General features: G+C 35.8%; 4 protein-coding genes across 4 annotated transcripts; 3 read left to right on the plus strand and 1 right to left on the minus strand.

The window, feature by feature from the left end:
* The first annotated feature begins 1,085 nt into the window (after positions 1-1,085).
* Positions 1,086-5,252, plus strand: LOC139089885 (pickpocket protein 28-like). Its single transcript, XM_070639523.1, has 6 exons — positions 1,086-1,736; positions 2,667-3,240; positions 3,312-3,397; positions 4,057-4,213; positions 4,455-4,649; positions 4,751-5,252. The coding sequence occupies exons 1-6, from the start codon at positions 1,115-1,117 to the stop codon at positions 4,968-4,970; spliced, it is 1,854 nt and encodes a 617-aa protein (XP_070495624.1). The 5' UTR covers positions 1,086-1,114; the 3' UTR covers positions 4,971-5,252.
* Positions 5,253-8,208: 2,956 nt separating this feature from the next.
* LOC139090745 (brachyurin-like) lies at positions 8,209-9,291 on the plus strand. The gene has a single exon (XM_070640552.1). It carries the CDS (start codon positions 8,272-8,274, stop codon positions 9,166-9,168), a length of 897 nt encoding a protein of 298 aa, XP_070496653.1. The 5' UTR covers positions 8,209-8,271; the 3' UTR covers positions 9,169-9,291.
* Positions 9,292-11,627: 2,336 nt separating this feature from the next.
* On the minus strand, positions 11,628-14,797 carry LOC139090754 (brachyurin-like). Its single transcript, XM_070640563.1, has 2 exons — positions 14,670-14,797; positions 11,628-12,793 (listed from the first exon to the last, which is right to left on the minus strand). The coding sequence occupies exon 2, from the start codon at positions 12,602-12,604 to the stop codon at positions 11,711-11,713; it is 894 nt and encodes a 297-aa protein (XP_070496664.1). The 5' UTR covers positions 12,605-12,793; positions 14,670-14,797; the 3' UTR covers positions 11,628-11,710.
* Positions 14,798-15,033: 236 nt separating this feature from the next.
* On the plus strand, positions 15,034-16,068 carry LOC139090759 (brachyurin-like). The gene has a single exon (XM_070640578.1). It carries the CDS (start codon positions 15,085-15,087, stop codon positions 15,973-15,975), a length of 891 nt encoding a protein of 296 aa, XP_070496679.1. The 5' UTR covers positions 15,034-15,084; the 3' UTR covers positions 15,976-16,068.
* Positions 16,069-17,086: the final 1,018 nt, after the last annotated feature.

Below are 17,086 nucleotides of genomic sequence, written 5' to 3' on the forward strand. Positions count from 1 at the left end.
TCTCAAAAGAGGATACAGCAACACGCCCCTATAAGCTTACATTTGCTGTCAGTCTGCGGCATTCCTAATTAAGCTGTTGTAACTAAAAGTTTGTGCCAGAGTGTGGATTTCTCAAAAACGACCGTTAAATTTATTTTTGAATATTCAAATTTTTTTTGACCGTTAATTTTTTCAAAAAAATATTTCAAATTTTTTTTGACCGTTAATTTTTATATTTTTTTTTGTAACGGAGATTTGAATTTTAAAATAAATTGGGTTCGAAATGTTCGAATTTAATTTCGAATGACAATTTTCAAATTTTTTTTTTGACCGTTAATTTTTATTTTTCCTCGTAACGGAAATTAGTATTTTTAATTAAGTTGAGTTCGAATTTTTTGAAAATCGAATTTCGAATGTTAATATTCAAATCTTTATTTACCGTTATTTTTATTTTTCTTCATAACGGAAATTTGTATTTTAAAATAAATTGAGTTCGAATTTTTCGACATTCTAATTTCGAATGTTAATTTTCAAATTTTTTTTGACCGTTATTTTTTTCGTAACGGAAATTTGTATTTTGAAAACAAGTTGAGTTCGAAATGTTCGAATTTTTCGACAATTTAATTTCGAATGATAAATTTCAAATTTATTTTGACCGTTATTTTTATTTTTCTTCATAACGAAAATTTGTATTTTAAAATAAATTAAGTTCGAATTTTTTCGACAATTTAATGTCGAATGTGAATATTCAAATTTTTTTTGACCGTTATTTTTATTTTTCTTTGTGACGGAAATTTGTATTTTAAAATAATTTGAGTTCGAAATTTTTCGACAATCTAATGTTCGAATGTGAATATTCAAATTTTTTTTGACCGTTAATTTCATTTTTTTCGTAACGGAAATTTAATTTTTCAAAATAATTCAATTTTTTTTTTGACCGTTATTTTTATTTTTTTTTTTTTGTAACTTAAATTTGAATTTTAAAATAAATTAAGTTCGAATTTTTTCGACAATTTAATGTCGAAAAACTCGAATTTGAGACTTGCCACACTCTAGTTTGTGCTTAGTTTTTTTGGCAACTTTTGTCATTATTGGAAGTGAAATTGTGTCTAGAACTTGAATATTGACCAGTCAAATGGGTTTATGTATGAAAATAATCCTTAAAGGATGTGTTTTCCTTGCATCAGCTGCTGGTATTGTCTATTTTGCATTTCAACTGTACACGAAATGGGCAGTGAATCCGGACATAAATGTAACAATTATGAACTCACCGGAATACGAGATTCCATTTCCAGCAATAACAATTTGTTCGCCTGTATTTAGTAAGCATCAAATGGCTAATTATAATGACTATATGAAGAGTATAGCACATTTACAGCCTGTCAATCTCTCATCGTCACAACAAAATTATCTCGCAGCCAATACGCACTGGTGTGCACCAAATGTTGGCGGTTATGTCCTTGAAAAGTGTCCAGATCGGACGGAATTAAATATTGTTAAGCTACTCGGTGAGAGTTCCTTAACGTCCGATGAGCTTTTTGTGTCGTGCTATTTACGTAATTATATGGTCGAATGTCAAAAAGTATTTACGCGGATTTTAACGGATTATGGATATTGTTATACATTTAATATGAAAGGATATAATACTGTGTTTAATGAGGATGAAATAAGTAGTGAATTTGACTCATATAAGGATATTAAAATATCAGAAATTGTTGATTTGGATAATGGATATATGAGCTATGCAACTAGACCTGGTGAGTGAACTTAATTAATGGAGGAAATTGAAGGAATTGAGTCTCAAGAAAGGGGGGGGTAATTTTTTGAATTTTACTGGAATTTTTTGGATTTTTAATCGATTTTAAAATCCAAAAATACCCTTTAAAATTGAATTGAATGAAATTTGAAATTTAAAAAAATTTAAAATAAATTTGAATTTGAAAAAAAAATGTGAATTTAAAAAAATTGAATTTTTAAATTTTTTTTTGGAAATTAAAAAATAATGAAATTGAACTAGAATAGTTTTTTAAAAATTTAAAAAATTCGAAAACTTAAAAATTTGAAACTTTAAAAAACCTAAAAAATTTAAAAACGGAAAATTTAAAAAAATTCAAAATATTCTCGTTCAATTTAATTTTTTTTAAATTTCTTTTTTATTAAAACAAAATATTTTATTCAACAAAAATTTTAAATTTCTTTTTTGTATTTTAAATTTCAAATTTTTTAAAATTTCATTCAGTTCAATTTTAAAGGGTGTTTTTGGTTATTTGTCTCAAACATCCATCGATTAAAAATCCAGAAAAATCAATTTTTAAAATTTTTAATTTTTCAATTTTTTCAAATTTTTCTTTTTGAATTTTTTGAATTTTTTCAATTTTTTCAATTTTTTCAATTTTTTCAATTTTTTCAATTTTTTCAATTTTTTCAATTTTTTCAATTTTTTCAATTTTTTCAATTTTTTCAATTTTTTCAATTTTTTCAATTTTTTAAATTTTTTAAATTTTTTAAATTTTTTCAATTTTTTCAATTTTTTCAATTTTTTCAATTTTTTCAATTTTTTCAATTTTTTCAATTTTTTCAATTTTTTCAATTTTTTCAATTTTTTCAATTTTTTCAATTTTTTCAATTTTTTCAATTTTTTCAATTTTTCCAATTTTTAAAATTCTTCAATTTTTAATTAACCCCAGGCAAAGTCAACACAGCAACAATCTACCTCCAACTAAACGAATCCGAAGCCACAAACTATTGCGTACCATTCGGTCGTGTCTATAAAGTCATCTTCCATCTTCCAAATGAGATTCCAACACCATTCCATAAAGCCCATTACATATCCTATGATCATCGCAAGGTCATCACCTTATCATCCGTCTCCATCCGTAGTGATGCCTCAATGAAGAACTACCCGCCCGACAAGCGTCACTGCTACTTCCCCGAAGAGAGAAAATTGAGATTTTTTAATTCCTACACAAAGGCTCACTGCGACTATGAATGCTTTGCTAATTATACCCTTAATCGTTGCGGATGTGTCAAGTTCTCGATGCCACGTGCTAATGATACGCCGGTATGTGACTTGGATAATGCACATTGTTATTTCTTTGCAACAAATGAATGGACTGAAATTGATGATGATGAGGATAAGAAGAAGACACCGTGTAATTGTCTACCGACATGTGATGATATTAAATATAATGTTAAATTAAATGATGTTGATGTTGCATTTGATGATATTAATGATTTGGCTGGATTTAAGTTTCATGATAAGTAAGTTAAGGGGATTGTTTGCTTATTGGCTACTGATGTGATTGACTTGATTCTTAATTCTTACATTTCAGAGCTCTACAATCACGAATTTCATTCCAATTCTTGGATTATGTCGGTGAAGAGCGACTTAGCATAGCTGGGAAGAAAATTGGAGACTGTAAGTTGACTATAAGTATTTTATTCGAGTAGCACAATGTGTTTATTAAGTCACTGAGTTGGTCACTGGTACCGAGAATGCTGCGTTATGTTTCTCTTGGGCTATTTTGTTTAACTCGCGTTGTTTAATCGACAAAACTCATTTCGGTTGTCGTCAAATAAGTTTTAAGCAACAAACATAGCATTTTTGAGGGTAACATCTCGCATATGTAGACATATTTCGTCAATATCTTGGAGCTGGGGTGTTAAGAGACTCTCGGAATTATGAGAATAGATCGGAAATGTCATTTTTAACCCTCCAATTAATCATTAACCAAAAGCCTCTTTTGAAATCCGTTAACAAATCCCTATACATTCCTATTTGAACATAGCCTCAAGTCGTTCGAAACCTTACAGCATTTATACTCATTAGGGTTCCGTAAAGTGCAAAGTCAAATTTGAACAATAGATCTGAGTCTGCATTGAAGTACTACCAACTCTGGTTGTAAGACGAAATGACTAGCGTAAAATCAAATTTACCAAAATTCTGGCACCAAGTCAGTGTCGCGTTATCCTGGTGTTGGAATTTGAATCTACTAATCGACTTGTGCTATTCGGATTATGCCGCACAAATAATAGTAATTTTATTACAATTTTGGTTATATTTCATTAAAATTCTAGTTATTGATGAATATGGAGCTCCAATAGCTATTGTCATTGTGTGTACATTCTTGCCGGTCGTGAATTCCATCATTGATCGATTCACAAAAGAAGAAGAAGATGGTGGAGATGGTGGTGGTGGTGGAATGGGTGATATCGAGAAAGGAGTCAGTCCTGAGTAAGTATAGCAATACTTGATCTTGATCTTGGACTTGGCCTCAGTCTTGAGAATTTGTCAAGTCCGAGACTTCGGAGAAGCTTATTTCAAACCAGATTTGATGGAATCCGGCCTCATTCCAGAGCCTTGATGGTCTACGGCTGGATTTTCGTCTATTTATACGCCGTACACCTTTAAATGTACAGCATTTAATGAGAAACTATCCAAAAATTGACTAAAATATTCAAAAATCTCATTCCAGTCAACTCAAACAAGACATCAAAGCCGAACTAGGCGAACTCATCGGTGAGGACACAATAAAAACTCTAGAGCAAGTCCAAGCAGACGCGAATCTAGCGAAAGATGTAAAAGATCAAACAGTAAATCAAACAAAAAGTTTTGGTGAATCATTTCAAGAAATTAAGCAGGAAATTCCAGTTGAAGTTGTTGGAATTAGGTGAGATTATTGTGCCTTATCTGTGCCTTAACATGCAGCTTGTCATCAAATATCCAAAAATGTTTAAAAAAAGAAATTAAAATTTTGTCAAATTTTTCCAGTCATTCAGCACAAGCAGCACTCAGGCCAAACATTGTAGCTGATCACAGCGATGAATTTATGAGCACATTACAGGAAATAAATCGTGACATTCAGGATGTATCGAAGAAATTAGAGAAAGCGGAATCAATCAACAGTTTTACATCACATGATGATGATGATCAGGATGAGCAGATGAATCAAGACTCACTCATGTCAAAAGAGGATGAAAAGTCAAAATGAGACGAACGACGAATTCGGAAACGATTTTCACATTTTCTTAATGATTATAGTCAATTTATTGTTTTGCTTGCAAATGAGGCATCAAATTCGAAGTAAATTTTGGAATATTCCAGGTCAATTTAGAGTTTTGGATAGGACTAATTAAGGGATATTGAATGTTAAGTGTTAAATGTAGTTTCCGTCTAAATCTATAAGATACAGCTAAAAACTGCAGATCCGTGATAAAATGCTGAATTGCAGGTCTGTGGTTCTTAGCCGAATTCTAGTTAAATGTATTGTAATTAGCTTGCTTATTTAGAATAGGCTGCACTTACTGTACTCGGTTAATTTATTGAAACTACAGTAAGCAATAGTGACTTGGTACAATGCTTGTCGTCAGACTCATTTTGAATCCATCGTCATGCCAGAGGCAAGCTGATCTGATGCCAGATTTCGGATCGATTATCCGACTTGTGCTATTTAGAAGACATTAATTTTGGAATATTTATGTGTACCATGACCACAAAGCAACAAGTTCTCAGTTTTGATCAATGTAATCTGAAGTCATTCACGTATTACTGCATCTATTAATATTTGCTCGATGTAACTCTATTTTGCTTACTTATTTTGGATGTCTATATACAAATAAATACAATTTTACTAAAAGAAACAATGAAGTTGAAATCTTGGGTCAATTAACCGATTTGCTATTTTGACATAATCTCCATTCAGTGGCATCTGGAAGCAGACAGCATATGAATTAGTGCATAGAGTCATTAAATTTACTGGACAGTAAATTTGTACAAACTTATTTTGCCATGTCAACAGATCAATGGAAATTTTACTAAATTGAAGCTAAGTGTTTAAATTGGAACATGATTGCTACTTCAATTTACCAATTCATGGCCATAATCTGCATTTTAAACCCAGTAAGTCTCGCACAGCTTGAATGTAAGAATTTGATGAAAATCCAGGCTCAGATCTAACGCTTGATTTAAGTTAATTTCAGGGGTTTCCTCAAGCCAGAGTTATGCAATTAGCCTCAACATAATGTAGAAATGGTTGGAATACTGGATTTTTCAGCCCTTCTACTTCTAGTGCTTTTCATGACTGTTTTCAAATTGTGCATCTGAATATGTACCTTTTAGATAAGTTTAGAATGTGAAAAGTTTGGATTTTCAACTTTTTAGGATTCAGGTCACTTTGTGGATGGTAAAAGAGCTTGTGGTAGACAAAAAAATAGCTTCTGAAAGGAAGCTGTCGATATCGACAGTATTGCATTTTGTATTAGAAATTGGCAGCCGGAAGCCGGTGATAGAACCAGCCTTAGGCGTCATCTGAGGGAGGCCTGGATCACAATCTGTCCGATCAACAAAGTAGGCCGGAATTGACTTTTAGCCTCTTGTCAGCCTTTTATATCTTGAATATTGATTTCACTTCAAATTGAAATTCCTCCATATGATGTCATAGCCTTAATTCAGTCATTGATAAAAAAAAAATATTTCAAATATGCCATAAAAATATCCAGAACACCAACCAAGGTACTTGAAATAAAGTATTCTTAAATTTCAATTCAAGGTCACAAAACAAGCTTGATTAATTCAATAAAATTTGATAAATTTAATAAATCTTTTATGCCAAAATAAAATTAACAAGCTTAACTTGATATCTGTTGGAAAAACCGTTGAGAAACTAAAGTTTTAAAATTGTTTATCACCAAAATCGATTGATTGCTTTGATTGGGTTTTTCTGGTCGTAATAAAGCGTACTTCTGGTATTATTTTTGGTAAACAACTTGAGATTATTTGATGATGTATAGGAAAAAGTAGTTTATGGATTGCAGAGATTTGTAAGAGATTAGACAGAAGTGTTTTGACTGGTTGACTGGTTTTAAGGATGATTTGAGAGTTTTTTGAGGGGAATTGGGGAAGATTCTCAAGTTGAGGGGAAGTGGAGGTGGAAACTTGGGGGAAGTAGAGGGTGTAGTTATGAGTCTAACCTCAAATTTGCTCGGAAAATTTTGTCATTTTAGCTTCAAAATTGTTCGGAATTTTCCCATTTTAACCTCAAATTTGATCACATTTTTTCCAATCTAACCTCAAAATTGTTAGGTTTTTCGGATTCTAACCTCAAGACTCCCAAGAGTTTCCCAAAAGTGGCATAGGAGTTTGGGTTAGGATCGTCTACATTTTGGTCATATTTCTAACCTCAAACTAAAAATTGTGTAATTTTTCCGATTTTACCAAATTCAAATTCAGTTTTGTTCAGACAACCTAGACAGGGGGCGATGGATGGCATTGTGAATGGGATTGTCGATAGTTTGAAATAGATCGCTCAAATTTCGGATAGAAATTTGCTTCTTTTTACGAAAATCTTTAGCGAAATGAAAAATTTTACCAAAAACATTCGGGTCGGTATGACTTCCAAGTCTTATTCTTCCTTTAACATATCCCTGGCTCCTGTGGTGATGATGCAGTGATGATATTAGTCTTCGATAGCACTTGATACACGAGTAGTTACAATAAGCATGTTCAATCGAGACAAATTATGAATTCTAGAGCAATCTAGAGCTCTTTATGTCATTTCAGGACTGAATCTAACTATTTTGACTATTGATGCCTAATAACCAAGATAATAACCAGCTTATTCTAATCCAGTATTGTTCAAACTGTGTGTTGCGACACTCTAGTGCAGTGATGAGCAACATTTTACGTCCCACGATACAATTTAGCTCTATAAAATTATTCGCGGCTCATCTGATAGTTTAAAGGGTTTAGACGGTTTATAGAGCTTTGAGCCTCGGCACATAGGTTGTCCACTTCTGCTCTACTGTGTTACTGAAACCTAGAAAGGCCATGAACAACATATCGTGAGTAGCTTTGGTCATGGCTTGTCATTGATGTGGATAATTACTTACTATCTTAGCTGGGGCGCATTGCCGCGGTTTAAAGAACGTCTGTAGACAGTAAGGTGTATAATAGATCAAAAACAGCTTCTACAACCCTGACCTATTCCTATTCCTAATTCCCTGCCTAATTCCTAGACATCAACATCAATTACTTCTAATGCCCTTTAAGATCACAGTATTACCGTTATTTTTTTATCGTAATCAGTTAAATTCTAAATAAGGAACAAGCACTGCTATCGCACACATTTTATATTGATAACAATGCTCTTAAGTCTAACCGGCAAAAAAAAATCTCTGTTCCTACACATCTTTTGATTGTCTGAGTTATTAGTATAAATAATGTGATTTTCAGCCATAAAATCACCAGTATTGTTTGTGATACGTGAAGGCTCACAGTCAGCAGTAAATACAAGTATGAAATTATTAATTCTTGCACTTCTTGCCATCGGCGCATTTGCCGAAGAGGACTTTAATGCACCAGAATATGCACCAGTTGATGCAACAATGATTGTACCAGTTGAGGATATGCCTGGATTCTGGGAAGGTCGTGAATTACCAAAAGAAGTCTTTACACCAAATCCAAGATCTGCACGTATTGTTGGTGGTGTTGAGGTTGTACCAAACAGTCATCCATACCAAGTTGCACTTCACATGAACTTTGGAACTGGAACTGGTCTTTGCGGTGGTTCAGTCTTGAGTACAAATGCTGCACTTACAGCTGCTCATTGTCCAATTGGATCACAATCAACATTAGTCATTGCTGGTGCCCACAACAGAAATATTGTTGAAGCTACACAACAACGTCGTACAGTCACATCAGCCAACTATCGTATCCATGCCAACTACAATCCAAGCAACTTGAATAACGATATTGCAATCTTGATTGTACCAACACTCTGGACACACAATGCTGCCGTTCAACCAACACGTCTTCCAACTGCATTCGCAAGTGAATTGTTTGTCGGTGAAACAGCACGTTCAACTGGATGGGGACGTACAACAAATACTGGAGCTACATCAGCTGTCTTACGTAAGGCATACAATCCAGTTGTTACAAATGCCGTCTGTGCTGGAGTTTATGGATCATCTGTTGTTATTGCATCAGTCATCTGTATTGCAACATCAGGTGTTAATCAAGGAACATGCAATGGTGATTCAGGTGGTGTCCTTTCAGTTCCACGTGCTGGTGATTCACGTCCAATTCAAATTGGTGTTACAAGTTTCGTTGCTGCTGCTGGTTGCGTTGCTGGATTCCCATCTGGTTTCGCTCGTGTTACAAGCTTCTTGACATGGATCAACAACAATCATTAAATTTGACATTGATTAGGACATTGAACTAAATGACACTTTTTGATGATGAAGTTTGAGTAACACTGGATATACGTTAAGGAAAAATTTAAATAAATTATTGCATTTGATTGAATTTTTAAAGTATTTTATTGGTTTCTTTATTGATAACTTTGTATAGAACTCCGTCCAATAGGGTGGGTTATGGTTCCCAAGCATCCATCCAACCCTAAGCCGTTTAAACCCCCTCTTGTCAAAAAGACGATGATTTAACCATTTTTGAGCCTTAACAATTAAGAACAGAGACACTTGCCGACAAATTTGTTATTGTGCATTTCTATAGATAATGTCTAGAAAAAGGCAAAAGCTACCATGATACAGCTAGGTACCATTCCAAAAGATCCTGTATGACAACTCTGATTAAGAGCATTGGAAAAAAGTACATTGAAAATCAGGAGCTTAAACAACCAGGCTATCTAAAGCAGTGGTGGGCAATGTGTGTGCTACGGTACTCAAGTATGTGTGCCAAGGCACTTAAAGGGACCTTTCACACATTATATTCTCTAGCCGCAATGTAGAATGGGGATTGAATTCCATTTAAACAATAGAAATTCCGAAATAATAATTGAATGGTCTTAAAATTCCAAGGGTACAGCCAAAGAACTCTTTTATAGAGTCTATTGACAAAGACTGCATTTTACATGATATTCGTAATTGACAGATGATAGACAACGACATATTGAGCGTCAGAGGCCAACTAAGGATGAGACTAGGGATCACTATTGATCTGTATGATTATCAAATAAAGTAACTAAGTTAATACAGTCAATTCATGCTGGTAAGCATGCTGAGTAGAAGAGTAATGCGGAAATGTCTGTTAGATGTTAAAACAGAGAATTTGTACAGCTGACTCTGTTGCTGGAAAGCCTTTTGTTATAGCTTAGGCTCCAAGTCGGAGCATAGTTCCAGTAGTTAAGTAAGTAAAAAACATACTCAATGGAATTGAAGAGATGGCAGACAGTAACTTGGAGGCTTACTGGAATCCGTTTCTGATGTTACTCTGGAAAGGTGTCGCATTTATAGCAAATTCTTCACCAACTCAGAGTCACGCCGGAATGTAGCTGAGTTTTTGATCGATTAGACAACTTGTCTGGCTAGTTTAGCAAGTTTGCTGAAGCGATAGCCAGATATACATAGGATCAGTTTAAGCCGGCATCTGAGAATGACTGGATCACAACTGATATGTACGGTTAGCGAAGTAAGTAAACGACTTGTGCTATTCAGATTAACAGTTAAGATCACTAAGTCAAGTCGATTCCACATAAAACCTTAGTCGAATTAGAAGTCTGGCATTTTAATCTTCCAGCAATCTAAAAAAACATCATAACAAAATCTAAGCCTATGTTTACACACATTTCTGTCCAATCTCCTAAACCCCTTTCCGGACATTAGCACTCATTATACTCTAGACAAATTTAATTCCAGATATTAACGAAAAAAACAAAAAAAAAAATTTCTTCAAGTCATTGATTTTAACACACCTTAATTGAAATTTCTATTTTGGTAGCCTGCTGTAACACTTAATCTATCCACATATAATAAATGCGTTATCTTAAAGTGATTTAATTACAGTAAGTAGTAGCCAAAAACTTGATAAGATTATGACTTTGACAGTCATATCAACTTCAAGTGTAAACTTATCACAAGCTCATTGATTTATTAACGTATATTTTATGGGTTTCATAAGTACCCCGGGCGTATTATGACGGGTTGGAAAAACCAAAGATATCAATCTGTTGATTGTTGATATTAGAATGACTTGATAAGGATTTTTTTTTTTTTTGGTTGTGTAGACTACGCATCTAGGCAAGGTTGAGATATGATTTGATGACTTTTGGGTGGAATTGAATAGAAAATTTGAGGAATTTTGAGGGATTACCCAAGAATACCCTTCCTTATTGTGCTATCAAGTCGGGTAATTGATCTACAATCTGGCACAAGGCTGACGTGGCTCTGTCATGGTGTTGGATAGTCAAGTCAGGATGACCATCGGGCTAGGAAGTCACCCAGAGAAAGTAGTCATCACCCGAAAGTCACACGAAAGTCACACGAAAGTCACCCGAAAGTCACCCGAAAGTCACCCGAAAGTCACCCGAAAGTCACCCGAAAGTCACCCGAAAGTCACCCGAAAGTCACCCGAAAGTCACCCGAAAGTCACCCGAAAGTCACCCGAGAGTCACACCCGAGAGTCACACCCGAGAGTCACACCCGAGAGTCAACATGATCACACCCGAGAGTCAGCTTGGCTAACATGATGCCAAAGACATGCCAGCCTGATGCCGATGATTTAACCCGAATCTTGAACCAATTCAGAGTCACGCCGGCATGATGCCACTTAACCGACTTAACAGCACAAGAGGAGGGGGTCAGCATCAAGTCAACCTCCCTAATCATCAGCCCCAAATAAATCACAAAACATCAAATATTTTTAATTACAAATTTAATTTATTTAAATGAAAACCAAAAAAATATTTAACAATTTCCTCAGTTCCAATTGTCATCAAATTTAATGGTTGTTGTTGATCCATGTCAAGAATGATGTGACACGAGCGAAACCAGCTGGCCATGTACCGGCACATCCAGCAGCGGCACCGAATGAGACAACACCAATTTGGATTGGACGTGAGTCACCAGCACGTGGGACTGAGAGGACACCACCTGAATCACCATTGCATGATCCTGAACCGTGTGTTGTGCTGACACAGATGACTGAGGCAACGACGACTGATGTACCGAAAACTTGTGCGCATGCAGCATTGGTGATGACTGGAACTGTTGTGACACGGAGGACAGCTGATGTAGCTCCGGTGTTGGTGACACGTCCCCATCCTGAGACTGTGGCGGTTTCACCGACGAACAATTCACTGGCGAAGGCAGTTGGGAGACGGGTTGGTTGAACGGCAGCATTGTGGGTCCAGACAGTTGGGACGAGCAAGATTGCAATATCGTTATTCAAGTTGCTTGGGTTGTAGTTGGCATGGATGCGGTAGTTAGCTGATGTAACGACACGACGTTGTTGATTTGGTTCAATGATGTTTCTGTTGTGGGCACCAGCAATGACTGTTGTACTTGCAGATCCAATTGGACAATGGGCAGCTGTAAGGGCAGCGTTTGTGCTCAAGACTGAACCACCGCAGAGAGCAGTACCTCCAGTGACTGAGATGTGAAGTGCGACTTGCCATGGAATGCTGTTTGGAACGGCTTCTTGTCCACCAACGATTCTACGGTCACGTACATTTGTTGTTGTGTATGCCTTTGGCAAGTCACGACCTTCCCAGAAACCGGGCATGTCTTCAATTGGGAGGATTGTTGATGCATCAAATGGTGCATATTCTGGTCCATCGTAGTTTTCTGCGGCAAATGCGCCAACAGCGAAAAGTGCAAGAATTAAGAATTTCATCTTTTTACGGCAGCTGATTGTGATTTTACTGTGTGTCACAAAATTACTGTTAGTCTTCCTAACTAAATGTCACACTATTTATAGGATCACTAAATGTTATTCGTGTTATTTCGTGTCCATAGTCTTTTATGTATCATTGGGGGACGTTATCAAGTTTCCTCATTTGATACTATTTTGATTGTGTATTTTCTGCACATAGAATTGGTATATAGGAATAAATTGTTGTTTTTTAATTGAATTAGGTTTAGTTATTAAGCTGTAGATAATTTTAGTTCATGTATTAAGTGAGTCAGAGTTATTTGATATATTTGACAATAGTCGACTAGACTAGAGTATCTTAAGTATGTGTCTGAAATTAAAGAACTCATGGAAGGTCGAGGAACTCGTTGGCAATTGTTATGGCTTAGTCAGGGATAGGACTAGCTTGAGGTATCATCTAATAGACATCAGGATCACAATTGATCTGCTCAGGCAGGAAATGAAGCAAGTGTGTACGCATCTTAGTCTAATCTATCAAGGACATGTACCTCTATGTAGTGACTTTGAGGAACAGGGGAAGCCAAAGTCTGAGACGAAGATCATGCCTGAACGTGGAGTTCCTTGTTATCATTAAATGAACTGCTGGTGACCGAGCTCTGTGTCGGGATATGTCCTCGATAGGAACAATTCTGCCTGAACAGTGACAACCCATTCATCAACCGACAATCTCTGAACCCTACATGTACAATGAAATCAATAAAATGCAAACAGAACTGGACTGATCCTTGTAGAAATGGTCAAATTCTGAATTAGAGATGACATGCTTACATGAACAGCATAAGGAGATTGATCGATATAAAATCCGGTCTCTACCAGGCATGACTCTGACATGGTAAAAGCTTTAAACAAAACTCAGCATCTAGTCAGAATAACATCGACTCAAAATGACCCAGATTTTTGATAGATTAGCCAATTTCGGGTATATAGGTTATGCCCTCAATTAAATGACTTTCTCTAAATCTCACCCAATTTCTTACAGAATCTATTAAAAATCATAACAAGTCTATCGATACTGGTTTTTCCCAATAAAGCATAAATTAACCAATTAATCTAGTTTTGCGATAACAAGCAATTGAGATTTTTTTTCTGATTTTAACTTGATTTGACATTCTAGAAGAAAAAATGCTTATCTAAGTCTATGGATACTCTATGTCTGTTAAATATTAATATAACATTCAGGGATGGTACAACAGATCGTAGATCGCAGTTCCTTTTCGTCATCGACGGGCCCTAATCTTTATTCTATCTATCTAATAATATTAATTTCTATAGTTCATTATTGGACTTTTCAGTTATTACGTAATGCGAAAAATCATTAAAGCATTCTTACATTCTTTTTTCGCTGATCGGCTTGATCAGTGAGTTAGTTGGTGGTCCACCTGACCTTTTGTACTTATCTACAAAGTGTGACTTTAAGACGTTACTTACTGGAGCTTCCGCTTGGCTTCAATAGGTCTTCTAATATCACGTCCTGTCATCGAAGTCTGTTTACTTTAATTCGCTATCTAACTCCTTCCCACGTTAAGTAACTAAATCTCAATTTAGCTTCACTTAAGCGTTACGTAATAAAAAAACGACGCCAAACTGGTTATGAAGGATCTTGCCTCATGAACTTTAAGCAATTCCATTCAATTTATATAGAATCATTTGAATAGCATTCTTTAGACTTACCGTTATCAATAGAAGTCGAGCCTCGTGCACTCGTTCAAATAAGCTATTCACATTACAGACACATTAGAACTCCAAAAATACCCTGCAATATTGTCAAGCTTTATGCTAGATCACATCCTTGATCTGATTTTAAACGAATGGAAACTGACAGTCAAGTCAGCCTGGGATCTGATAGTTGATCGATTAACCAATTAATGTTATTCGGTTTGAGGTCCTTTGGCGATCCCTACTCCTAACAAATGACACGTGACCATTCCTAGCACTTGATGTCAATTCTATGCCCAATTTGATGCAGTTCTTCAGTTCTTCATCATCTGTGCATTCTAAGCATCATCAATTTGATAGAAATTCTTACCAAAATCAATTTTAAACTTCATCAGTTCACATATTGCATATTAAACAATTTACAACAGTTCAGCATCTTAGATAGAACCAACTTTAGGCGACATCTGAGGGAGGCTATGGATCACAGTTGATCTGTACGGCCAGCGAAGTAAGTAAGTAGTTCATCATCTTAAGACCCCCCAAAAGAGACTGATTAATCAAGAAATATTCTAAATTGTAAATGTCAGCAATTCTTTATCAACAAAATAATTGCGAAATTATTGATATCAACAGTCAGAATTTAGCAATGTATTACCTTATAAGTCCACCCATACAAAATTACATTCACGATAAGACATAAGGAGAAAGAGTATAAAAGGTTGAGAGTTTGCAGTTCATTTTAACAGTATTTTGTGATTACTTTTTGGAACTACAAAGCAGCTGCGATGAAATTCTTAATTCTTGCACTTTTCGCTGTTGGCGCATTTGCCGCAGAAAACTACGATGGACCAGAATATGCACCATTTGATGCATCAACAATCCTCCCAATTGAGGATATGCCCGGTTTCTGGGAAGGTCGTGATTTCCCAAAGGCATATACATCACCAAATGTACGTGATCGTAGAATTGTTGGTGGACAGGAAGCATCACCAAATAGCATCCCATGGCAAGTCGCACTTCACATCTCAGTCACTGGAGGTACTGCTCTCTGCGGTGGTTCAGTCTTGAGCAACAATGCTGCTCTCTCAGCTGCTCATTGTCCAATTGGATCCTCATCAACATTGGTCATTGCTGGTGCCCACAACAGAAATATTGTTGAACCAAATCAACAACGTCGTACAGTCACATCAGCCAACTACCGTATCCATGCCAACTACAATCCAAGCAACTTGAATAACGATATTGCAATCTTGCTCGTCCCAACCCTCTGGACACACAACTCAGCCGTTCAACCAACACGTCTTCCAACTGCCTTCGCCAGTGAATTGTTTGTCGGTGAAACCGCAACAGTCTCAGGATGGGGACGTGTCACAAACACCGGTGCTACATCAGCCGTACTCCGTGTTGGAACAGCTCCAGTTATCACAAATGCTGCATGCGCACAAGTTTTCGGTACATCAGTCATTGTTGCATCCGTCATCTGTATCAGCACAACACACGGACAAGGATCATGCAATGGTGATTCAGGCGGTCCACTTACCGTTCCACGTGCTGGCGGTGGACCAATTCAAATTGGTGTTGTATCATTCGGTGCTGCTGCTGGATGTGTTGGTACATTCCCTAATGGTTTTGCTCGTGTCACAAGCTTCTTGACATGGATCAATAACAATCACTAAATTTTTTGATGTCCATTTTTTGTAGACCGGATATTTTTAATTTGATAAATGGCTTCTATAAATAAACAAATTTAATACTTTCAAGTGTAAAAATCATCACTTTTAATTATTGGGCTGATAATCTAGCTTTTTTGGTATGAATGTCGATCACGTTGTTGTGTATTTGTATCAAGTTTGAATTATTGTTGATGCAGATAAACAAGCTTAATGATGATGAAAAAAAATGGTATTGAGCTTTGTGACAGGGCTTTTTGTGGATGTTGGGTGACTATATGATGGGATGTGTTACCTTAGGTTGAACTGTTGCTAATGTAGAAGCGCCTTTTTGCAGTCCGGACTCTTAAATGTCTCCCAAATTGGTCCTAGTCTACACAAGATCCTTAAAGAGTTCAATTTGTGGAACTAAAAAGTTTGAGTAATTCCATAAATAATTATAACGGCTTTAAAGTTTAAAAAAGAAGCTTTAAAGCTGCCATACAGCTTTTATCCCAAATAGCACAAATGTTTTCGTGATTATTTGATCAAGAATCTAGCCACATAGCTCTATTTCTATACTATCACCATTGTTGCATCATTCGTATGGTACAGGTAATCCCTCCGGACAAGCACAAAAATGGCTATAACTTTTGAATGGATTGTCCATTTATTTTGTAATTAAGATAGAATCTTTAAAAACAACACTTTAGTTCCAAAACAGGTTCAACAAAAAAAATATTTTAAAAATTGGACAATCCAAGCCCTATTTCTATACAGTCACCATTGTTGCGTCATTCGTACGGTACAGGTCATCCCTCTTGGCATACCAGATGTACCATGCACTGCCCTAGTGGTGTATCTACAACTTACTATACCATACTGAGCCACCATCGGGGAAATAGACTCCAGGTCAGCGTAAATCTGACTTGGTTCTAGATTCAGTTTAAATCCGGGTACCATGCCAAATTCACGCCAACCTGGTTCGAGTAAAGAACCAAATTTCGACTGTTCAGACCAGTTCACATCAATCCAGACCGATTTAGGTCTAGAAACTTAAGAAAAATTGCATTAAAAATCGGAAAATTTTAGGAACAGATATGATTTTATTCTGAAGTTTCCAGATTTGTGACTCAAG

Source organism: Chironomus tepperi, unplaced genomic scaffold, assembly GCF_022539635.2.
Source record: "Chironomus tepperi strain 1889 unplaced genomic scaffold, CSIRO-AGI_Ctep_v1 contig_13, whole genome shotgun sequence".
Classification (NCBI taxonomy): domain Eukaryota; kingdom Metazoa; phylum Arthropoda; class Insecta; order Diptera; family Chironomidae; genus Chironomus; species Chironomus tepperi.